General features: G+C 40.7%; 1 protein-coding gene across 8 annotated transcripts in view; it reads left to right on the top strand.

Moving 5' to 3' along the window:
- ANK3 (ankyrin 3) overlaps positions 1–25,526 on the top strand; it is a 472,635-nt gene that overhangs the window by 371,720 nt on the left and 75,389 nt on the right. For 6 of the 8 annotated variants that reach the window (XM_074374055.1, XM_074374057.1, XM_074374056.1 and 3 more), the window contains 3 exons: positions 2,763–2,886; positions 8,086–8,188; positions 21,972–22,078. In XM_074374055.1, coding sequence (XP_074230156.1) covers positions 2,763–2,886; positions 8,086–8,188; positions 21,972–22,078 — 334 coding nt within the window. Of the gene's footprint in view, positions 1–788; positions 1,469–2,762; positions 2,887–8,085; positions 8,189–21,971; positions 22,079–25,526 lie in introns of those variants that run through there. The other 2 variants (XM_045518784.2, XM_010957950.3) reach the window with 2 other exon arrangements.

Here is a 25,526-nt window from a genome sequence, read left to right as displayed (position 1 = left end):
GTCACATCGTCTTAATGCTGGATAAGTCATTCTTTACGCATTTATCTGGGAACCGCAAATCCGTTCCCCACCTCATCAGTTCTACAGATCCACATTTCTGTATATGTAGGTAACAATCCAAGAGATAGAGGCCACATCATGAAAAAGAACGGCAAAGCACTTACTTTCTCAAGGTAATCTCAAACCCCTTTGCACTTTCTAGCCCAATTCTCCAGCTCTCCTGAGAAAAAGCCACTGAAATTGCCTCTCCAGTGTACCCAGATGGAGGATGCTGGAGTCCCGCTAGGTTCTTCGTCCGCTGCCAACAGAAACAGGGTGGAGCAACCGAGAAGGGAGGCCAGGAGCCCCGGGAGAGGGAGGGGTGTAAGGGCGCAGGGACGGAGCGGAAGCCCCTCGCTGCCTCCGCCCCTCGCAGCAGAGACCTCCCCGGCCAACCCCAGCCCCCTCCGCTTCGCCCCGTCTGCGCAGACCTCCCCAGGAGGGAGGGCCAGTTAGTTCCTTTGATAAGAATACGTACCAAAAAAAAAAAAAAAAAAAAAGCAGAACACCCACTCCCTTTCACCAGAGTGTCTCTCCCCCTACTCCTTTCCTCAAACTCTGCATAAAAAGCCCCAGTGATGAGTGCGTTCTCAAGCACTTCTTGGATTGCTGTGGGAATCACTGCTGCCTCCCTCTGCCCGCAGTTTCACAACCTCAACTCAAGGGCAGGCCCTCCCTCCCTCTCTTTTTTCCCCCCTCCTTCCACCTGACAGGGACCATAAATAACCCAGGCTCCTGGTGTTCCCAGCTGAGAACAAAGTTAAAGTTTGCCTGGAGCTGCCTGCCACTCCCTGCCCAGGCCAATTCTTTGTTTTCTCCCTCTGTTTTCCCTCTACCTGGGTTGGCCGTTTCTTCTTTCGTGTGTCGGAGAAGAGTCGCCCCCCAATTACATGCAGTAGCTCGCTGGCCCTCCCTAGGCTTAAGGCTGTCTCGGTTACCCGGGTAGGCACCGGGCATTGGTATCAAATTACCGAAAGTCTACACTGGAGCAGTCCTCATATTTACATACAAATAACTCCAGGGCTTGCATTTATGTCACCATTCGGTCCTGCTAGAGGCTTGCCAGAGGAGCTTTTAATCCAATCAGAAGGAGCTTTAAAAGGATGTCTGCGGAGTGATCAAAAAGGATCTTAATCTCAATTAAATGTAGCCAGATTTTGTTCTTTTTTTTTTTTTTCTTCATCTGAACTATTGAAAATCACTGAACACTGATGAGTAGGAAAAGATGTGTAATTCCTCAGTTGCCTACAAGGAGACGGAGATGCTGAGAGGAACTCAGAGGTGGTGGTGAAGACGGTGGATCCAACCCAGGGATTGGTTTGTTTGGGCTGATTTGGAGCTAGATTCTAAATCACTGCTTAAGGAATTCCTGGAAACATCAGTGAAACACTTGATCAGCCCAGCCTGGTGGAAATGGCTTTACCACAGAGTAAGCTCTTTCTTTAAGTCCTACTTGGTGTGTGCTGTTTTTGTTTCATAGGTAGTGAATGTGCAAATAGCCCAGCTGTACAGAGTTACTTAAAATAATCCCTTGGTACCGGGTGGCAGTAGAAAGTTGATCTGTTTAGTTTTTACATTTGCAAAAACGGTAGTTGATAGTGTATTTTTAGACTTGATTGGTAGTTTAAAAGCTGAGCTCTTGTGGTTTGCTGAGTTTGAAATGAGTGGAAATTATAAATGGTACTGAATGGAGGATTGGAAAATGTAGCTGGAGTGGGTGAAATCACTTACCTTGGAGAAAACATAACATACATGCCTTTGAATGTTGCTCGGCCAGCCAAGCTGGTGTCCGGAAAGAGGACATAAGTCATGAAAAGGAGATAGGGTTTGCCTGTTTGCGAAAGGAACTTTTCCACAGCCAGTGCTACGTTTTGAGAAGGATGGGAAACGTCCCAGAGGGCAAAAGGCATTTGGAAAACCTGCCCTGTCACTCCTGGAATGTGGTTTTTCCGCGTGAGGTCATGTTATGCATGTGTAGCTAGTAAAAGTATTTTACGCAATTAACTCTTTGTATAGACGGTTAAAGAACAATTTGTATAGTCCTTCTTTCAACCTGCTGACGCCCCAGCTTGATCTCCAGGGAAGGCAGAGCTGCTTTCCCAGCAGGGTTCAAGCTATATGGGCAACTGGACTGAGTTGTTAATGTGATAGATTTCGAAACAGTGTGAAATTAATGTGTTTCAAGGTTTCCCGGATGAGCAGTTACAGTTCAGATTAAATAACTTGCTACTTACTTTCTTACATAAAAAGCCAATTGAAATCCTGGGTGTGAGAAGACCATTTTAAAGAAAGTTCGCTCCCTTCCCATATATAATTTCCGGAACGGTAAGGAAGAGGTGCCTCTTATTTTGCAACCCAGGTCCATTCAAACAAGCTGCCCTCATCATGGTCAGGTCAGGAGAACGTGAGCGGACATAACAGATCTACCTTTTTGGTAGGCTGGGGTTTGAGGTAGGGGTGAAGGTGTTGGGGGAAATTTTTTTAAATTGTTGCTTAATGCCAAGGGCTCTTTCTGCTACTTAAATTCGCTCTTGAAATTATGAACTAACCTCTGTCTATACTTTTTCCTTCTAAATGGCAGTTACAAATATTATCCAGGGGCTGGGGGAAGTGAATATGTGAAAATGGGTGACTTGCTAATGACCAGAGGAGCAGTTTTCTTCACCATGGACACGTCTTCAAAAGGGAAGCTTCTGACGTCGGCTTGCTTTGTATATCCGCAGGTGAAGATGCGATGACAGGGGACACTGACAAGTATCTTGGGCCACAGGACCTTAAGGAACTGGGCGATGATTCTCTGCCCGCAGAGGGCTACGTGGGCTTCAGTCTGGGGGCCCGTTCTGCCAGGTATTTTATTGTTGCTCTTTTTCCATAGTTAATTTTAAACAACCATGATTTGTCATAAACCGAAATCATTTTCATTTTTCCCATTACCCCCAAATGTGCTCTTTGGATGAGGCTGTGAATTTGATGAAATGTTCTCCGCTCCAGTATACACACGCTGCTGTTTTCTTTTGTGGTTTTCAGTCCTTAGTTTTATGTGATTGAACATGTTAATTGTTCTTTTTTTCCCCACCTTTAAGTTGTGCTTCAAGCATAATAGCAGAAGAGCTCACTGAGCAAACTGGGAGAACCAATCTCAGCCACATGTTTCAAAATTAAATTTTGTTCTATAGTGAAAGAAAAATCCTATTTTCCAATAAGTAAGAAACTTTGGTGTTTGCCCACTCTTCTCTCTTCGTTGCTGAGAGAACAGTTTATGATGAAGACTTAAACGAGAGCATTCTTGGGGAAAAATTACATACTGTTTACTGGAATTGTCTACCAACTGTTGGAGTAGCTCTTCGAAAACTATGCCATTAGTTTGTTTACAAGGGACAAGTTAAGAGTGAAACTGTGACTTAACCAAAAGTCACAGGCAGGAACGGTGGCACATTTAACACTTAAAACTGAAGCATCAAACTTGTATGTGGAAAACCTTGGTTTCAGCCTGACATTGGTTGAAAGAAAAGGATTGGACATTTGGACATTTCTTTTCCCTGGTTGGATTAACAGCATGTTTGCTGACAGTCAGGTTATTTTAAAGCTAATAATTAAACCTTCTAAGCCAGAGCCCTGGGGACATTTTCCTATAGTTTAAGGACCTGTTGTAAAAAGTTTCACTGTCCGATAGTAAATGGCACTTCCCACAAAGTAAACCTGGGAGTTTTTTCTCAGTGTTGATGTGGCCAGTGTAGATGCTGAATTGATTTTAATTTGAGTTCGTCTTTTTTTTTTTTTAAATAGAATTTGGAACCTCATGTAACTTAGGAGAATTTTTGCTTTATAAATATATTTATAAAAGGCCTTGAAATCTTACTGTAGCAAGTATCACTAATAAGTCAGGAAAAATAACTTTTTAAAATATACGTCATATTTAAGGTAATCACAGATAGCGACAAGTTAGAACTGAAAATATGCAGAATCTTAGAGGATCCCAAGGGAAAATCCTGTTTAGAAATTTACTAGCTTTTGTAGTCCAATGACTAGCTGATTGTCTTCTTCGAATAATGTATCCATTTTATGACTCAGTCATTTGTAATAGGAAATCGTAGCAGCTGACCTCCAGGGAGAGATGAAACCCGAATATTGTCTAATTTTTTCTCAAGATAGTCCTGAGGCTTTTACACTTCTGGTTTGGATTGCATCATTATTATTTGTTGCTATTATATGTAACTCATTTTCTTACATTGGCAACTGATGTTATGCTCAGAGGCAAATATAAAAAAAAAAATCTATAAAGCCGATATGTTTTTTAAAGTATTGTTAGAGTATTACCAAGTATAAGATTCTGAGTGTAACATTTAAAAAGGAATGCATTAAATGTGTGACTCATTCAACCATAACATTTTTTTCTTTTTTCCCTGTCTGATTTTTTTGCTTTCTCCTTCTCCTGTTTTTTTCTAAAAATACTTAAAAATAGCCCCAAGATCAGGTAAGAAGATACAGCACTTTGACAGTGTTTCTCTTCCCTCCCCGACTCATTTCTTCATCTTTATTTTCTTCAGCATTGTGCTGTGATGTGCTGTGATGTGCTTTGCCTTTTTTGTTTCCCTGCTGAGCTTTAGAAAAATCAGCTTTGTGACTTGAGAAAATTAGCAAGTAACTAAATGTATGATAAGTAATGTTCCTTTGGCAAAATTGACTGCATACTGAAGGTATTGATTTCCCGTAACAGAGTGGTATAGTGCATGGAGTAACTGGAGAGATTTCACTGGGTTTAAAGGAAGAGTCTTGATTTGAAGGTCTGTTTGTTTGCTGGGTGCTGTTTTATATGAGTTGTGCTAGGTACATTAGTATAACTTTAGAATTCTGAGGCATGTGTTTTTTTCTAACTCTTTCTCTGTTTAACACTTAGGAGATGCTGATGGCTACAAATAATATTGTTGACCTTAGTTAAAAACGATTCCAGGCTATCTAGACCCCTAGCCAGATAATCTCTTATTTTAGTAGCTGAAGGTACTTTGGTGTATTAAGAATTCAGAGTGAACCTTAATGCATTTAACGGGCTCCACCTGCCTCATGTAAATTGATGGGGAGTAGGAATTATGTTAAAATGACATTATGTATTTTTTCTTGTGATGAGAACTCTTAGGGTTTTAACAACGTTCATATGTCACATAGAGCAATGTTAATGATACTGATCACGTTGTATGACTCTCATTTATCTTACCAAGATTTAGTAGATTTTCTTGAATACAAATTTCTTCACTTACAAAAATTTAAAAAATAACAAAATAAAATGACATTATGTAAAATGTAGACATCTTTAGACTTTTCCATTGGTGGCTCCCAATTCTAGGCTCTGTTCTTTAGTTGGCACTCATACATGAGTTAAAAGATTGTTTAAAAAATAAATACCAACAAATCTTAGATATCTTTAAAAACTAGTGTTAAAATGAATATGTAATATTTTTTAAAAAACTTGTGTTTACTCACATATACAGTACAACCGTTCTCATGCACATACCACCAATATGAACATGTGCCGTGGGAACCATAATTTAAATAAATGAATATCCGATGCAGAGTGTGGAGCGTTTCCCATGCCTCTCAAATCACATCACTGGAGCAAAATGGAGCCTTGCTGTAAGTACGTAGAAGTTGCACTATCTAATGGTGTAGCTCCAGCCACATAAGATTACTTAAATTAAGATGAGTTAAATAAAACTGAATTCAATTCTTCAGTCACACTAGCGACTCTTCAGGTGCCCAGGATACTGGAGGGTGCAGATGTAGTACATGCCCCTCATTTGATTGGATACAAAAGCTCTGTTGGATGGCGCTGAGTTAGAGAGGAGACAGAGAATTCCTGCTTTTGAGAGGCTTATCTTGTATCTGAGAGAAGATCGGGGGCTAGAAATAAGAGTAACAGCAACAAAAGTTTGCAGCGGAAATAGGGGAAAAAAGGAAAGAGCTGTGGGTCACATGACTGGGTACTGGAGGCCCGACTGGGCCACAGCCCAGAGTCACACACTTACTAGGTAAGCTCCATGGAGGGATATGACTGACTTTGGGTTGTTTTTGGGGGTTTTTTTTGCCTCTGTATCCAGTTTCTAATACTGTGTCCTGCTCATAATAGTCACTGAGTAAATATTTGCTGAATACACTCAATAATGCCTCTGTAGAATGATGGTTATTTGGGGGTCAGAGATCCCCCCGAGATCCTGGAGAGAACTATGGCTCCAATCCCAGCAGGGTGTACCTACGCTTAGAATGATGCCTGCCATTCAGGGGCCTCTGTATCTTGGCATAAAAATGCCCACTTTGGGACACTCTTTAGCATATCCCAAATATATCCATACATGCCTTTAGTATAAGCAGTGGGGAAATGAATCGTTTTGTGCAAGCACAGAATCATTCCTTATTTACCTCTTCTTTGCTCTTTTCCGTGTCAAGTACACAGAAAGCAAGGCCAAGGGCCAAAGTCTGACTGCTTCTGCTGGTAAAGATTCACACAGCCACGTTTAGATTCAGACGGCTCATTACTTCATAGGCAGCGCCAGCTTCCCGCAGTCTTTGTCCTCCACACCAGAAAGGATGCCACCGAAACAGGCAGAGCTGTTTGTATCCCACAGGAGTCATGGGCTGCCCACTGCTGCGGAGCCAGTGCCAGACCACAGCTAAGATGTCTTGTACTCTGCACTCTCTTCCAAGGAGAGTGCAGCAGGGAGCCTCAGACCCCTCTCAAAATGGGAGGCAATGAAAAGCTACTTCCCGACAGCCCACCATGACAGGTGAGGTAGGGCAGCGAGTGGGAGGCGGCCTCCAAGCAGCTCCACACGCCTCCATCCCCTGTGTTCCTGAAGGTTCACAAGGGCTTCTGCCAAGGCTCGGGTGAATCTGAGTCTGCCTGCGTGTCCTTTGTGGACGTGTGCAGGGTCACCAGGGTCCCATACCCTGCTGGTCTCTCTCTCTCTTTTTTAAATTGAGATGTAATTGACATGTAACATTATATTAGTTTCAGGTATATACCGTAATGATTCGATATGTGTTTATATTGCAATGTGATCACCACAGTAAGACTAGTTAACATGCATCACCACACGGAGTTACATGTTTTCTTTTCTTATCGATGAGGACTTCTAAGATCTGTTCTCTTAGCCACTTTCAAATATGCAAAATAATATTATAAACTATAGGCACCATGCTGTACGGTGCATCCCCAAGACATAATTATCTTATAAGTGCAACTTTGTGCCTTTTGACCCCCTTCACTCATTTCACCCATCCCCCAAATTTTACTGGTGTTTAGAGGTGAGGGTGGTGAGTGGCACTTCAGGAGGTCAGGGGGCCTACACTCTGGGAAGTTCAAAGGCTGTGTAGAGGATTTGAGAGGGGCTAGAAAGGAGAACAGTAGAAGGAGCCAAGAAATAGAGGATAGTAAGGGAAGACAAAATAACTATACATGGAATTTGAGTTTTTCAAGGACAGAAAGATGGCGAAGGAGATCTTGTCAGGTGTATTCATAACGCTATGTCCTTCTTCATGTCTTTCATGAGTAGCAACTATAAACCAGAGCTCTCAATAGGTTAAACCCATATCTAGTAAGCAAAGACTTATTAACAGACACATTTACAGCAGACATAATCCCACTCAATAGTTTAAACTAGACAAATATGGACCAGAAAGAGAGGAGACTCTAAAATTAGGTCTTAAAGAAAAATCTCTCAAATTATCAAATTTATCTGGAGTCATCTGGTTCTTCTCAATTGTCATGTTGGTTCGATGTCATAGTGCAGCATCCAGAGTTTTCATGCATTTCATCTTCTCACAGATTTACCATCAATTGGCCTAATTTTAAACAAAGCTTGACTGTGAGATGGTCTAAGCTTAAGAAATTTCCTCAAATGCAAGGAATTTAATTTTTGATGATGTCTTCTCAAGAGCGACTTTTGTTGATATTTTTAGCCATCTTGCCTGTTCTCGAAATTGCATGCATTAATGTTCTTTTATCCATCTCATCATCATCTGCCACTCTTGAATGGTTAACTGTAACTACAACAGCCTCCGCTCGTTCAGTTCGGATAGGTCCTACACCTTGAACAGAAGCTCCTACGCCCGCGACAGCATGATGATCGAAGAACTCCTGGTCCCATCCAAGGAGCAGGTACGTGTGCGCTTCATAGAACAGCCTTCGACTGTTCAACTTCCATTCGTGGTTGAGTCACGCTCGTTGTCGCATGACAAAAACTCTTCTTTCTGCACGTGTGATCTTGCATTTGTAAGTCTACCTGTATTGCCAGTTAAAGAAAAGATCAGTTTTACCATAAATAAAAATATCCTTCTCTTCTGCAAGTAAGCCTCTAAAATCCCACAGAGAGAAACTTAGAAAGTCCTGGGAAAGGTGTGGATACCTTCCTCATTTGTGGGATAAATCTTTCCATTTTTTAAAAAGAGAGTTCAGAATAATTGGGAGCTAAAGCTGCTGACATTAGTCATGTGAATGTTTGATTTTGCTAAACTATGTATGCACGTTGGAATTTGCTGAAATCGTTTTTAGTGAGTTAAAGACTAGATTGGTCATGTTTTTTGGTCCCTCAGCTTCAAAGCTGCCTGAGATGGACTTTCTCAAGATGTGGTAGTATTTTGCTTTCTACCGGAATCTCTGCTCAGTTCATTTGGTGTTTGTGCAATTTCTTCTTGCCGATGATTGTGGTTGAATAGATGCTGGCTTATTACAGGAAGTCCCAGCGACAGAGTCCTGCCGCACAGGGGCTCAGGGCGGTTCGTTATTCTAGATACACACAATACCTGGTTTTAAATGTGGACGGTTAGGAGCTGATGATGGAGGAAACTGTTTGGACCATAAAACTAATTTTGAAGGTGGCCTATAATATTTAAACCATGTAAATAGTTGGTGAAATCACGCTGGACTTACTGATTCACTGTGTAATGAAGATGAACTGGAGCAGATGAGTAAGTGATAGACACTTGTTATCACCAAGTTAGAGGTAGTCAGACCTTGGAACTCCCACCAGTCTGGAGACGCCGACTTCGAGACACTACAGATGTATGTTGTACTTCACAAGGACCTGCGGTACATATTTTAATGCTTTATACTCTCTAGAACATTCTTAGCAAGCAGGCCTTACAGAAGTGTTCACAGTGGCTCTTCAGTGTTTGGTCGAACAAAACACCCTATGTGGAATGATTATAGGTGCATCCCATGGCTTAAGTGGGTGTTGGCCACAGAGAAAGCACTTGTCTCAGAACCTGAAGCTAAGCTCTTAGGTATAAGTGTTGCCCAGGTATTGGTTGAGATTTTCTGAAGAATCCTCTGCTTGGTTGGCTGTGGTCACTACCTAGCTGAGTAATCCTGATCTCTTTATGGACCCAATTGAAGTGAAATGTTAGTGGATATATTGATGTCACAAGTGTAGAAATACCTGAAATTCTCTGTGCTCTAAGGAAAACCCATAAAACTTAGAAAATTGCAGGTGAAAGGAGATGCCTTGGTTATCAGTAACACTTTGCTGTCATGTACCACATGTGTCTACTTCTGTAATGGAAGAACAGGTCCTTGATTGAACCTATTAAGGGTTTATATTTCTGAATATATTCTTGTTTAGGGGGCAAGAGCCTGAAATTGGGGCCACCGCCACCATTTTCACCATGACGTCACCCTCACCACAGCCACCACCACCACTCTTACTATCTTAGTTGCACAGCTTCTCAGTTTCTGCACATCAGCCTTCAAGTACAATGTGAATGTGGTGCTGTAGGCTGTGGACAGGCTGCTTGGGGTTCTCACCCATCACCATCAGCTTCTGCCAAGACCTGCGTACTCGGGTAGCATGGCGAGGCAGCCTTTACTCAGAATGGAGGATTTGTGATCAGAAATGAAGGCTAGAGAGAACTTTTGGGGTAAAACTGATGTCCTTTTGTGTAGTTGGTTCCTGCTTCAATTTCAGAAACACCTCTGTGGACGTCACAAAGCCTCCTGCGTGCCAGTGAGGAGAAAGGAGAGCTTAGGACGCCTTGAAATCTTTACAAACAAATCTTAAATTGATAACTACAGAAGCAAGAGGCTGCTTTCTTTAATGGCCACAGAGAACCCGTGGTCTGACAGGCGTTCTTGTGGAACTAGCATGTTTAATGAGCATATCACATGACTCTGTGATAAATTCACCACAGATTTGGAAAAAAGATATGAAAATCATAAAGACATTTTAGGGACAGTTGGGGGCATTTGAAAATGTATTGGCTATCTCGTTAAGAAACCAGTGTTCTTTCCTAGCAGGGACAACAGTAGTGAAGCTAGACAGGGGAGTCTCTCTCTTCCAGGGGTGTGCATGCAGAAGTTTTCAGGAGTGAAGTAATCTTTGTCAGCTATTTATTTCCAAATGGTTCAGCCAGAACTGTATAGGCATGGAGTGAGACAGAAAAATCAAATATGGCGAAATGTTCGTTGCTGAATCTAGGTGGAGTGTATGTGGGTATTCCTTATACAGTTCTTTCAACTTTTTTATTTGTATAAAATAAAAACTTGGAGGAAAGGGAAAAAACTGAAAGAGGTATATTAACTGATTTAGTCCCTCGTGTCTCGTTTATTATAGAAGAGAGAGAAAGGCTAATTCCTCAAAAGAAGGGCTTTAGGAGGGAAGAGTCTGCTTATGCTGGGCATGAGTAATGAGATGCATTTTCTTCAGAAGTGCACTGAAACACTTTATGTTAGAAATAAATGACAAAAAATTGTTAGTTTGTCTATCATGCCTCAAAATCTGCATTTATAAATTCCAAAATGGAATTCCTCAGCAATATTGATTCTGCCTGAAAGCGTGCAAGAAATTTAAAATATTGAGCCTTCCTAAAGCAATAATATATGACTTTCTGTCACATTTAAAACTGCCCTGTCATTGCCCAGTTAAAGTTGCTTTGACAAGTAAAGGTGAAAAATGAATAAAAATTAACTTACCATGAATGTCCTTTTTTTTTTTTTTTTTTTTTTTTTTTTTTTGACAAAAGTAGACCTCACCCATACCAAGCACAGTTGTCTCTTATCCTGCGCTGATTAACCAGTTTGCACATTAACCACAGTTAAAGTACAGTTAAGACCCAGGAGCGTCAGCAAGGCCTGCTGCCCCCAGGCTCCTCAGAACCTGTGCTGGCTTGAAGGCTGGGGTGGAGGCCAGAGCTGGGCGGGAGGATGGGGGAAGGAAGCCCATCCTTATCTCTTTAAAAGAGACGATCACTCAGTTCCTGATCCAGGGGGCCTGGGCTTGTGGTTTTTAAATGCACCCAGAGTTGAGAGCCGCTGATTCCTAGTTAGAATTCTGAACTAGGAGTGCGCGTTCGAATCCTTAAGTGGCTCTTTGGAGAGCAAGGTGCCCATAGAATTGGAGTCTCCCTGGCTGGGGAGACCCCACTGTCTCTTTGAAAGTTCTATAGGTGATTCTGGGATGCACCTCTGGTTAGGAACCACTGATTTAAAGCAGCTCTGGCTGGGCTCTTTCTGTATATTGGTCAGTCAACATCTAATGTATTTGTTCTATAAGCTGAGATTTGTCTGTGTCAGGATGTCCTAGAGCAACATCTGTGCCTGGAAACATTCCTTTCCGAATAGGCGATAGTAAAGAAAAGGGATTACTCCCAACTGAAGCCCGATTGTCTAGCATGAAAATAATAAACAGGTTCTTTCATTTCTTCTGACATAATTATTGAAGGAAACTGTCTGGTCTGGCTTACGTAATTGCTGTGTAAGATCCAGCTCAGCCAGTCCTCACTGCATAAATGAAATACTGTTCAGTAGACCCCGTAGCGTCAGGAGATATGGTGGTGATGCTTGTGGTGATGGTGTTGAAAACAGCTCCTACTGTGTGCCAGGCACTGTTCTAAGTGTTGCAGAATTAGCTTAGAACAATTTAGAATGAACTCATTTACATGTCACAAAAACCCTATGGGATCATTTATTTGCTCCGTTAAAAAGATGAAGAAACGGAGGCACAGACAGCTTAAGGAATTCACGTCAGGGGACACAGCTGATCAGGGGCAGAGTCGCTGGCTGGCTGGCTGTAGGTTGTCCACTCTACCTCTGCCCTGAAGGGAGCCAGAGAGCCCAGGACTTTACATGTGTCCTCCAGGATCTCAGACTTGTTAGTATTCTTAACATGGGTGCGGTACAATCATCTGTATCCCCCTTTTTTTTTTTAGCATGGACGATTATATTTAGACACATGTTCTTCATTATGCTTATTTCTAATTCTAATAATAAGTTCTTATTTAATGTGCTTTAAAAGGAGCTGACAACAGCTCCAGTTTATATTCAGTGACAAATTATGAAAGTTATGGAGAAAATTATTATACTAAAAATTATGGCATGTAAGGCATCATTAAAGGAATAGAAATATTTGACCTTTACATAGATATGAGGTAGAAGGTCTAACAGTGGTCTAGGGAGGGATAAATTGGGAGTTCAGGATTTGCAGATACCAGCTACTATATATAAGAGAGAGAAACAACACAGTCCTACTGTACAGCACAGGGAACTGTATTTAATACCTTGTAATGGGCTATAATGAAAAAGAATATATATATGTGTGTCTGTGTATAATTGAATCACTATGCTGTACAACAGAAATTAACACAACATTGTACATCGACTATACTTCAGTTTAAAAAAATAGGGGAAAAATAGTGGCCTAAAAATGTTTTTCAGGTTACTCAGTTAATTACACTTCTTTTGAATGACCCTAGAAGTAGTTGGGATGTATACTGTGGGCAGAAACATTTAAATCAGTATGATTCCTGGTGGTTATTTAAAGATGAGAGAAGGGCAGAAATCACTTAGGGAATGGGTTTTTGCCTGCAGACGCCCATCCCACTTCTTTAGGTGACAGTGACAGGATCTGATAGTCAACCCCCTACACCCGCCGTCTTCTCAGTCAGTGTAGTTTAGAAGGAGCTAAAATCTCTGCCTCTCCTCCAAAGGTGGGCTTCAAATCTGGCCATTCAGAGGATTCATTTTCCTGGATCATACTGATTAGATTAGGGTGAAATATAAAATCTGAGCCAGTCTAATGAGACTCTGTCTAGCCTTCAGGGTTACTAAGCTGTAAAAGTGATGTCAACTCAAAGCTGCTGAGGGTGGAACATGAAGACAAACCATCCCTACCATCTTTTGAGCCGGAGCTGGATTCAGCCATGCCTGAAGTTATACCATCCAGACTTTCCCACTATATAAACCCATACATTAATCTCCATCTTCCCCCACCCTTGGGGTGTCTTAAGCCCATTTAATTTGGGTTTCTGTCCTCACTAATACGCTTGCTATTGGTGGTGGTCAAATCCTGCATGAACAAGCACATGTCAAGGTTGGAACAAAGGAAGTCTTCTAGCATCTGAAAATGTAGTTCAGCTTTGAGATTCCCTTATTTTATGCCTTCTCTCAAGAAATAAATCTCATTTTAACAAAATAAAAAGAAAATGAGCTGTGATTTAGGAGAATAACTATAAACTTGGGTGTTCCCAAGCAAAAACTTGTAGAAAGGACTTCTTTACAGTTGATCACTAAGGCATGAGCTCCTTCCATTTCGTTTCAATTCTCTGGGTACAGATGCCGAGCACCTGCAAAAAGAAAGAAACGGGGCAGCTGTAGGGCCCTGTCCCTCTCTGATTAGACTGCTATCTTCTTGCAGACTTCCCTTTTTCAGTACAGATTTGCCCATGTGGTTTATTTCTCAGGGGACTATTAGCAGGGCCTCAGACGGTGGTCAGTTGAGAAGGTTTAACTTAAAGTGTGTGAACAGTTGCACTGGCTGTTTGGATAGTCACTGTGGAGAGGATTCTGTGGTCACTATTGGAGGCCTCATTATAGCCTCCACGTCCCTGGAGGCCACTGTCACTTCCACCCCGTAATCCTTCTCATTTGTCTCCCAGCCTAGGATTCCAGAGCCTTTGGGTTAGACTTGGTCTTTTTTGAGGCTAAGGATGATGTCATGAATATTTAGTTATGTATTGAATTGTGCTGCTTGATATATTAGCAGGTAATGTGGACATTGGAGAGTTCTTCAGGGGAAATTTCCTGTTTATTTTTTCAAGACCTAAGCACTTTTCAGTGATCTCATTAACAGAAAAGGAGAATGCCTAACCCAAAAGGCTGGGTGTACTGATGCTCTCTCCTTCTTTCCCTGCAAACCCCCTTCCCTCTCCTTCATCAGCAGATTGACCTTCCTATTTCTTTCGTTTAAGCTGATGTCTAAGGGGCTCTCCAAAATGTGCATGGTGGTGGAAGGTAACCGGTCTGGGATTAAAGATGTGCTAGAGATAGTCTCTTGGAAGATAAGCACCGTGGACTAGTGACATTTAATATGCTGCTTTTCCTCTCCAAAGTGCTTTGCCAGCATTACTCAGGTGATCCATTCAACACCTCTCACAGATTGATCAGCAAGATAACAGATTTTTTTTTAAGGCAGAGAGGCTGGTGTTGTGACTGACTTAATGTGGTCCAGTTTGTTTAGACATCCTGAGCTGGATGTTGATGAGTTAACACTGTCAGCTTCTAGGCTGACCTTGGTTCCCCTTCTCTTGTTGAATTTGGTAGCTAAATTATCTTGAGATCAATCCGATTTGGAAATCCCAAGAACCCAGCTTTGTTAGGGTTTGTGTTCAAGTCTCAAATAAATCTTAGGGGTAGTAGAGTTGATTTCAAGAAAAGAAGTACTTGAGGGAAAATAGACCTGCTTTGGCAAGCTTTTAGTTTTTATTTTGCTGCTGAGTCAAAGTTTCCCCATGGAATTCATTTTTAAGGTGTACGTGATGTTTTGATATATGTATGCATTGTGAAGTGATTTCCACAGCCAAGCTAATTAACATATCCATCACCTCCAATAATTGCCCTTTTTTGGTGCATAGTAAGAACACTTGAGATCTATTCTCAGCAATTTTCAAGGATATAATATGTTAGTGTTCATTACAGTCACCATGCTGTGCATTAGGTTTCCAGAATTTATTCATCTTATAACTAAAAGTTTGCACCCTTTAATCAATATCTCCCCTTTTCTTCCACCCCCCCCCCCCATGGTAACTGCCCATGGTAACTCCCATTCTATTCTCTGTTATTGGGAATTAGACTTTTTTTTTCTTTTAAGATGGAATCCATTTCTTAAAAGAATATTTCCAAGTCATGGTGGTGGATGTCCAAACAGAACTGCCGCCTATTCCAGGAGCAGTTGGCCATTTCACGAAGTATCTGCTATAGATCAAATTAATCATACCACTCAGCCCAGCACCTCCCGCACATTCTATTAGATGGATCACTCATTCCGTGCTCTCGGCCACCTTATGGCTGAGGTATGGTCATTACCACTTTACAGACAGGGAGACTGAGGCTGAGAAGAGTATTTTAGTTTCCCTAGTGTCGCATTTAGGTGGTAGAGCTAAGAATAAAATTGAGGTCTTCTGCCTGCTTAAACCCATTCCGCTGCCGACCACTAGGCGGCAGTGCCACTCGAATCAGCAAAGCGTGGTGGACCTGGAAGAGCCCATTCATAGGGCAGTGTTCGGAGGGCCAAGATGCTACTATTACTTGTTAATCTAGCAGGCTGCTCCTACAGTCTGATAAAACATGTGCGATCCTAAAAAGCTACATAAGGGGATGCAACATGATACAAATTTAGGAAATAATTTCAATGTTAAAAAATCTGGGAGTATCAAGATTATTATTATCTGTGTTTTCATTTGCTTAGCAGTTTAGATTTTCACAGCACTTTCACATTACTTGGGTCGTTTCATTCCTTTCATTCTCACGGTGAGTTGGCGCAGTTAATGTTATCTGTCCAAACTCTAGTGCAGAAGTGGAGGTTCAGTGACATTTTTTGGCTTGCCGTTCACTGGGCTGTGAAGTGATGCAGCCCACATCTAACCCAACCTTCAATTCTCTGTCTAAAGGATCTGACACTCCCATGGGTCCCCCTGCCCTGGCCCTGTCCAATGGGTGGCCACAGGCTGAAGTTATCCTTGACAAGCCTTTACTTTCCTGGGCTCCCAGGCTGGTTCCAACATCCAGCCATTTCCCAACTAGGTCATGTTTACAGTTTTTCAGATCAGATGCCCTGGGTTTTCCATGTGACCTGTTACTGTGAGCTCTACCTGGCACTGTTAACAGTAGCATATCGAGGCCCCCAGTTAATCTGCCGGATCACCTTGTGCCCGCTGCCAGAGATAGCAGAGCGGACAGACAAGGACCTTAGGTGGTGTCATCCAGCTGGGGGCTGACAGTCTGCAGCTGGAAGACTTATCTTACATTGGGGTTAACTGGATTTCTCTTTCTTTTCCTTGCAAATACTTTCTTGCCTCTGCCCCTTTTCTTTGTGCCTGGACATTTATTTCCAGACCTGGGCATCTGGGTGTCTCCTTGTGAATCCAGGGTGTGCTTGGTCTCCTCTTTCCTCTGATGAATAGGGCTGGGAAGAAACTGTTTAGGGAAAGTATGAAGCTCTTGGAGACAGAGATATCATCGTTAGTCAGGCTTTGGACTCTATTGAATAATGTGTATTTTGATTTTCGTGGTATCCATGATACTACTTCCAAGATAAAAAATGATGTGCCTGTTCACAGTCATTGCTGACGTGGGAGTAAAAGGTCTTATTAAGTTAATGTGAGCTTCTCCTTAACACACTGTTCTATTAAAAAAGCCACCCACTGCTGGGTATTGACTTTGTGTTGTCAAATTTTTGAAGTCTATCTCTGAACTTGAGTTTCTTCATCTGTAAAATAGTATAATTTTACCTCCAAGGCTACCAGGTCCTGAGGATTCAAAGAACAAATGAAGGTAAAGGCCTCAGGACAGCCCTTGACTTTGAGTTGATACAGAGTAAGTGGCAGTATTGCTGTTAACATAGGAATGTGAATGCTTTTGAATCAATAAATAATACCTAGGCATTTATAAGGTACATTCTTCTAACTGGATGGACTCTGTTGATTTAATACAGGTGCCCTGTGTGTAAAGGACCAGTGGTGGCACTGGAATATTTTTGGTTCTGCTGTCTTCTCCACAAATGATTAGATTTTAACAGATGAACTAATATAAATAAAAGTCCTTTGAAACGTAGAAACGACTATACCATGCCAACGCTGGCCTTGGTGCCAGATTTTTTAATGCACATTTTCATTTAATCTCCATATCAATGAATCCTCAATTTGAAAATGAGGAAACTGAAACTGAGAAAAGTTAAGAAACATTCTGAGGATCTAGAAACCAACAAATAATGTTGAGGCATATCCAAGGGGACTTTCAGTAAACAAAGAAAGGTCAAAGGATACAGAATGAACAACAAGGTCCTGCTGGATAGCACAGGGAACTAGATTCAATAGCTTGTAATAACCTATAGTGAAAAGGAATATATATATGTATGTGTATATACACACACACACACACACACACATATACACACACACATACACACACATACATATAATAACTGAATCACTATGCTGTACACCAGAGATTAACACAGCATTGTAAATCAACTATACTTCACTTTAAAAAAATACCAAAAAAAAGTCAAAGGCAAAGTATCTTCTTTATTCCTGATGGAGACCAGGCTGAGGGCTGGCCTAGTGTCTGAGCCAACTGGGCCTGGTAACTGAACCCCTGAAGTAAGGAGACCCCCTCCCCAGCGACCAGCAGGACCAGCCCAGAGCAGCAGACCCCTCGCGGAGGCGTGCTCAGGGGTGCAGAGAGGGATGTCCGCCCTCTGTGACCACGCCCAGGCCCGTGACAGTAAAAGCTGGATCTGAGCAGAGCCCTTCCAGCTACTTTCCCACGTCTACCACTCAGATAAACGACTCACCCCACATTCCCAGGGCCAAAGTGAATACAGAGAGACAGGGAGAGGCGATCCTAGAAAGCGACATAAGGGGCTGCAATGTGATACAAATTTAGGAAATAATTTCAGTGATAAAAAATCTGGGAGTATCAAGGTTATTATTTTCTGTGTCTTCATTTGCTTAGCAGTTTAGATTTTTCACAGCACTTTCACATTACTTGGGGAGAGGCCCACAGTTACACAGCTGAGCTGCCTTTCCAAAATGGAAAACTTAGGAGTGGGAAAGAAGTGCTCTCTATGAACAAGTGGCAAAGGCAGTTTTCAAATCCAAGTCTGACTCAACTCTAAAGCCAAGCTTTTCCATGAAACGCTGGTAACACCGCTACTTGTTGTGGAAATTTGAGAGCCATCTCTAGCTCACCTTTTTTAACCGTCATCACATGGAGTGTCCTATTTGTCATCTGAGATGTCTATTTGTTCAGTAACCAAATGGAAGAAGAGCTTTTCGTGGCACCACGCACAATAGCACGTCAGACACTTTTGAAATTCATATTGTAGCTTAAGTAAATGGTTCCAGTTTTACACATTTGTTTTAAGTTAAACACTAGTGTATAGAAATAAGTATTTGGAGACAGGTAGCTTGGAAATGAAGCTACCAATTCATTTCTAAAAAAAAAAAACCCCTAAGTTCAGATGAATTACCTTATTTTATATTTAGATGGATACACTGTAGGAAGAACATTTTGTACATCCGTATTTAGGTTATTAAAATAGCTAGGACCACCCATATACCTAAGCAAAACTCTGTGGAAAAATAAACTGGGTGTGTATAACTGAATCACTGTGCTGTACACGAGAAATTAACACAACATTGTAAATTGGCTATATTTCAATTTTTTAAATATTTTTAAAATTTTTAAATTTAAAATGGAGACAAATATTGGGACATATGGCTCTTTGTTTGGAACCAGGCTATTCATTATACATGTGTTCATTTGTGTTACGACGAGGTTCCTAGGAGTAGTAAGCAGTTGTGAGAGTAAAGGAGTAAAGATGGACTCAAAGAGATGTGGGTCCCGTGTGCTGACACCTTCCAGCCTCGATAAATATTTCATGATGGCGCTGATACCTTTTTGTGTGACACAATTCATTGTTTCAATAATTAATGTCTCCAGTGCGTGTTTCTAAGAGTTCCAAAGGTAAATAATTTACTGTAATTACCAAAGAGGAGTGATATTACTTATTTATTAGAACTTGAAAAAAAAAAATGGGTCCTTTGTTGAAAAACAACCTTAGGGCCCTGAATGTAGGAATGGCAGTTTGCTAAAAAGATCACATGAGCAGCAGTGCCTACTTTATGTTAAATATTTGGCCCCACTCTGAAGATTGGTTGGTTGGGGTCTCTGAAAGTTAGTAAAACTGGTAAATGAGGCCAGATTAAAACCAACACCTAATCTTTCGTTAACCCCAAAGACTTGGGGAGCTTTGTGAAGTGATGTGTTGCTCTTTCGGGGTTAGGACCTAGGTTCTGTAAACCCTTACCACCACCATTGATCACACACCCACCCACTAAATGTGTCCTCTCTCGCTGAATGCAGAGACAGCCACTCCTCATTCGTTTTTGCATTTTCCTAGGATTCTAGGTAGAATAGTGACTTGCACATAAGTGTTCTACAAGTTATTTATCAATTTGGTTTCAGGGCTTTGTTGTTTTTAATCTTTGTAATTTACAGTAATTTTTTAAATTTAAGTTTTATTATTTTCAAAGTTATACAAACAAAAAGTCATGTCATTTTATAAGACATAATCATTATTCATTAAAAAAAGAATCCCCATATACACTTTCAGCCCCCAACTCCTCTCCAGAGACAACCGCTTGCATTCCCTTTGGATGACTGAGTACCAAGCTCATTGGATGCTTTCTGCCTGGTGGAGGGCTTGCCAGCCATGATTTCCACCAAAGTAATAAGCCTGGGACATTTCACTGGAAAATCCCACAGAAGACAGCCCATTTTCTGCCTAGAGTCCAGTAAAGGAAGAAGGCTGGATCTGAACTTTCAGTCCATAAACTTTCAGTTCATCTCCATTTTAATTCTGGTGCCTCTGCCCTTCCCGTCCTCTGCCTCTGCTCTCTCCGCCTCTAGTTTTCTGCAGTGATGATGGGAGGGAGTTATTTGGGGATTACGGGGATCTGATCACTTTTCAGATACTTTCAACCATTCCTTGTGTTTCTGCTGGTGTCCTCTCTTACTCTCTCTCTCCGTGTGTGTGTGTGAATACTTGACTGTCAGTGTCGTGAGGTTTCAGTAGAAAGCAGATCTTTAGCAGGACAAAAACTGAGAATGATTTTGTTTTTGGTCTGTGAGATAACATCTTTCGTCAGATTTGGAACATTCTTAGCCAGTCTCTCTTCAAACAGAGCCTCCACCATACTCTCCTCTTCTACTTCCTAGAGTCCAATCACACATATATTAAAACCTTTGATTGTGTTCCACAAGTCTCATACGATTTTCTGTATTTTCCATTCTTTTTTAAAATCTATCCTTCATTTTGTATATTTTTCCATTTACACTTCCAATTTACTAACCCTGTTTTCTATTGCATCTAGTCAAGAATTCACATTATCCTTTGAACTGAACAAAGGCCCATTTGATTCTTTCTTATGTATATCCCAGTGCTCTGTTAAATTATCCACCATTTAATTTCCTTTCTCTATCTCTCCCCCTTTTTTCTTAAACATGCTAATCATAGTTATTATCATAACTATAATCAAAATTCTCATTCGCTTACTTCACATTTAGGATGATCTGGTTTTTTCTTTATAGTATCTGGATTTGGAGGAGGGGGTTTTGTTTTTGTTCACGTGCTCCGGCCACACTTGGCAGACTTTCACTGCATGCTAGAGGTGATGTATAAAAAAATTTTGTGGACCTGACATCCAATGATGATATATACCTTCAAAGAGGATTCACCATCTTTCTGCTAGGCAGATAGAGTGGTGGTTGATCATTTTAATCCAATCAATCATTTGCTGAAATGAGGCTGGCTTGCAGCCCTGGTAAACCTCAGGCTACCTCTGGTTTGTCCCTGGCCCTTCAACGTTCTTATTTGAAATTCTGCTGTGATCTTGGAGTCCCCTCCCATTCCAAGTCTCAAACTCTAAACCTTTTTTTTTTTTTTTTTTCATGAAACTGTTCAAAAGCTCCATTACGCCTTTCAGAGATTTTTCTGGTTAGTTTTTTCGCTTGCTGTTTTCTGCACAGCCCCAGAATTTAGCAAGTGTTCTTAACAGAAATCTGTAGCATGCTTGAGGCCACCCCAGTCTCCACTAAATTCCCTTGATTTTTCTGCTCCCCAGCAGGTAGCCCCTGTGAGTGCAAAGCCCAAATTCTGTCTGCACTGGTAATTGACAAATGCCCCCAAGTTTAAAATGGCAACAGGAAGTCAGCTCAACTCTTCAAGGTCTTCCCCTCTCCTATGATAGCACCCAGTTCTCTGTGCCCCCGTTGTTCTCTGCTGCCTTCAGAGAAGACTTCCATCCTTATCTGATGTGCATGGCGCAGCACTAGGCTGCTGCTGGCTACTCTGCCCCACTGGGAAACACAAGTCATCAGGTTGATTTTTTTTTTTTTTTAATTTTTATTTTGAGATTTGGAAAAGAATTTTGCAATTGTTGTAGGATGAATTTAGAGGTTGTTGAAGGGGATTAGAATTACTGCTGTGATATTCCTATTGCCTTGTCTTTTAGTCAAGATGATTTCTGAAGAGTGAAATAATACAGCATATGAATAAACTTTATTGTCTAATTCTTGAAACTTCGATGTAGACCTTTAGAGGAGTATATAGTCAGCCCCGTGGATGCAGAGGGCACAGGTACTGGTTGTTTTATATACAGGAGTTGAGCATCTTTAGATTTTGGTACCCACGGGGGCAGGGGTTGAGTGGGGTGTGTCCTGGGACTGATCCCTCAAGGGGATTGAGGGACAGCTGTAAAAAAAGAAAAGTTGTTTATTTTGAGTGTTAGACTGTCTGGACTTAACGGAGACATACTGGCATATTTTGTAGGCACAGAGAAACCAGTGTCTTGTGTGGGTTGTTGACACAATATATCATTTCATTTTTCAGCATCTAACATTCACAAGAGAACTCGATTCAGATTCTCTTAGACATTACAGCTGGGCTGCAGACACCTTGGACAATGTCAATCTCGTCTCAAGTCCTGTTCATTCTGGGTAAGTAACCAAAAAGTCACTTTCCTTTATCCTGCTGAATTAGCCTTGCACTTACTATTTGCAGTTAATAAATTCATCTTGACAAGCTTCACATATATGAAATATTGATCTTCTAAAGGAACTTCTTTAGTGAGTATATGTGATATAAATGTGTAAATCATTGGTAAATTTTTTTTTCTAAGTAAATCTGAGTATTTATTTTTACTGATAAAAACGAAGCGCTGGAAAGGAAATTAAAGTATCACTGCATAAAAATTTCCTGGCTATTCTGGCACTACTTTTAGGTCCTTAATTTCCCTTTTCAATAAACAAATTTAAATATAGTCATTTCTCTCAATTTTACTTGATTCAAATGTAGTTTTTTTCCCCTGAGTATCTGGTTTTCCTGAAATAAAATTATAATTGAGCTGTATTAAATTACAATTTTTTAAAAGAAATGAATTTAGAAAAGAAAAGAAAAAGTGAATGTACTGATGTGTGTCCAGCAGAAGTGCCACGGCAAAAGCCACATCAGACAGGCCCCTCGTTTCTGCCCTGCTGGTCAGCAGGATGGGAGGCAGGCAGCCAAGCGGTGACCTGCTTCAACCGCTGAATTGATGATTACGGTATTGTTGGATACTGGATTCTTCACCTATAGGTTATTAAAACTTGGGATAATTGATACCCATACAAATGAAATAGAAATAATTCATTAAGATGATACAAATGCCACTCTGAAATTGACATTTAGGCCATAAGTTCATTGTGATCCAGCACATGTGCAGATTAGTTTTGAATGAAATAAATTAAGAATAATTAACATTTGTGAAGTGCCTTATGTATTTTATGAAGCATTTTTTCCTGCTTTTAATTACAATAAATTGTAATAGCTAACATACCTGGTGCTTTTCATGTATCTGGCATTGTGCTAAATCTTTTACATGTATTATCTTATTTAACATTCATTTGAACCTTAAAATGACACTGTGAGATAGTGTCATTACTCATTAGCCCCATTTTACAGAAGTGACGTCCTAGAGTCAGAGTAATGCTGCAGGTTCTTTAAAGTATTCTTGCACAGTTGCGGCTTGTAACACCACGATTCTGAAAAACAAATCACTGCAGTGTCATTTAAATAAAAATAATTTACATGAAAGTGCTTTATAAACTATAAACTACATGGTGGCCTTTAAGTCCTTAACATTGCATTTCTTTAATTCAATTAGAAAACCCTTTAATTACTAAGAAGAAAAACATAAAACACTCAGGATGCATTCATTCGGTGGGCAGACGTATTGAAGAGTGCTTCGACCCAAGCTTGGTGAATTGCCACCGTGTTACAAAAATCACTTTGTACTCTACATAGGAAAGAGAAGTACTAGGGTTTAATTTAATAAATCGAGGACTTGAGGGCGCATAGGATAATAAAATCAGCAATGAGCTTTCCAGTGCACTGGAGACAGTGAAGTATTTGAATATGAAACTTATCTCTCCTTCCCCTTGAATTCATGGCAGACAGTAGACTTTTGGAGGGAAGCAAAAGGAATGGCAACTAGTTTGGGCTGCTTTGAAAAGGCAAATATACAGTTGGTATACACTTGGAAATAGTTCACTAATGCCAAGTCTGTGGAGTAGCTTATATGTAGCTATTTACGGTAAATATTTTTCCAAGTTGTCCCACAAATGCCAAATGCTTTGGTTTCATTTTCTGATGGTTTTTATTTTTCCTTTGCTGATCATTGACATTTTCTGTTGCTTGCTTCTAATTATCTTACATTAATTTTTCCCATTTGCTTTTCTAAATTATTTTGCAGCTATTCTTCTCCACTTCCTCAGTATGATTCAAGGTGATGACTGTGTCCTTTATGTGAACCATCCCTTTTTTGTATTTTTAATTTATGTGCATTTTTCCCACAGTTAGATCGTGTCAATGTCTGTAGTATATCAGCATTTGTCATCCTGCCCTTCCTAAAACTAGAAACATTCATGTGTTAGTTTTAGGATCATTTGTAGAATTCCTGCTTTCATTTAAATAGTAATACGATACAATGAATATGACGAAATACCACCTTTTAATTTGTTCCTGTGAGTTATATTGCATGAAATTTTATTTTGCATAGAACATGTAAGGGATGAGTTTGGAAAACACGTCACTATATGTCATAATGTTATTGAATAATAGGACCGATATCCTGCGTAACATCTACTCCCATCTTTTCTCAGTCTTTTGACTCTATAAAGTTGAAAACCTTAGAACAATAAATAATCAGCAATGAGCACCAGCTATGCACTGGGTGCTATGCAGAACTCAGGGGAAGAGATTCTTCCAATTTGTCATTAAAATCTTCTAATCCATGTTTTTTTTTTTTTTTTTTTCCTTTTGGTTCTGATATTCTTTGTAGCTGGGGTATTTTTATATCAACACTGGTAACCTTCTTACATTACCTTCAGACTGCTCAGCTGCAAGTGGTTTGTTTATTTTGTATATATATTTTTTCCTTTTTTTTTTTTCCAGTATTAGTAACCAAGTCTGACCTAGGCAGTTTCTCAGCACACTTAACAAAATGGTTTTGTTCGTTGGTTTATTCGGGCTGCATTTATCATGTGCTTATTATGTGTGGGAACTGTGCTCAGCTCTGCAGGTCGAGCCGTGAACAGGACAAACCTGATCTGGATTACTTTCTCTATTAGTGAGACTCCGCTGTTAGTGGCCAGGGCAAACACTGCCCTCTCAGTGTAAACACGCCAGTGTTTGTACTCATACAACTGAATTTTCAAACCCAGAGTTTATCTTGAATCATTTTTAATTCATTCTGTTACTATTAGTCCCAACCACGAGTTGATTTTAACTACTAGAAGCTGGGAAAGATCAAATTTTTGTCTTGGGCTTCTTTATAATATTGCCATGCTGTCTTCACAACTGAGAAGAGGAGCTGTTAAATACGTATATGTCTAAGAAAACGGAGGCTCCCCAGAGCAGTTTCACGTGAGCCTTGTACCATTTATCACTGGAGGCAACTCACGCAGACACTGGTACAAATGAGCAAGTACCTTTGTCTTTAACTGGGGAGGAGTGTTTTTTATTTTGTTTTGTTTTTGAGAGGTTTGAGGTCTTGCCCTTGTACTTTGAATATCTGGTGGTTCCAGTCTCTCAAAGTAGGTATAATGATATAAAAAAACATGTATGAAAACCATTAATGAACCCAGAGAAAAATGGCTAAATCCAAAATGAGCAAAGGGTGTAAAGGTGATTCTGCCTCACTTGATGACCAGAGTTGGTTCTGAAAATCTGAGAGGCTGAAAAATGACTCCCCTTCTCTTGCCCCCTCTCCGCGGGGATGGTGGGTCAGCGTGCTTTGTTGAAGAGGTTACGCTTCCAAGGTCGAGAGGCATCACTCTTGAGGGAAGGGTCTCCAGCTAGGACCTCTGAGCAAGGCCTAACATCTATTTGCAGGATGTTAGAACAGTG

Source organism: Camelus bactrianus, chromosome 11 (assembly GCF_048773025.1).
Source record: "Camelus bactrianus isolate YW-2024 breed Bactrian camel chromosome 11, ASM4877302v1, whole genome shotgun sequence".
In the NCBI taxonomy this organism is placed as follows: Eukaryota; Metazoa; Chordata; class Mammalia; order Artiodactyla; family Camelidae; genus Camelus; species Camelus bactrianus.
The sequence above is the reverse complement of the archived record's forward strand: the minus strand, read 5'-3'. Positions and strand labels throughout refer to the sequence as shown.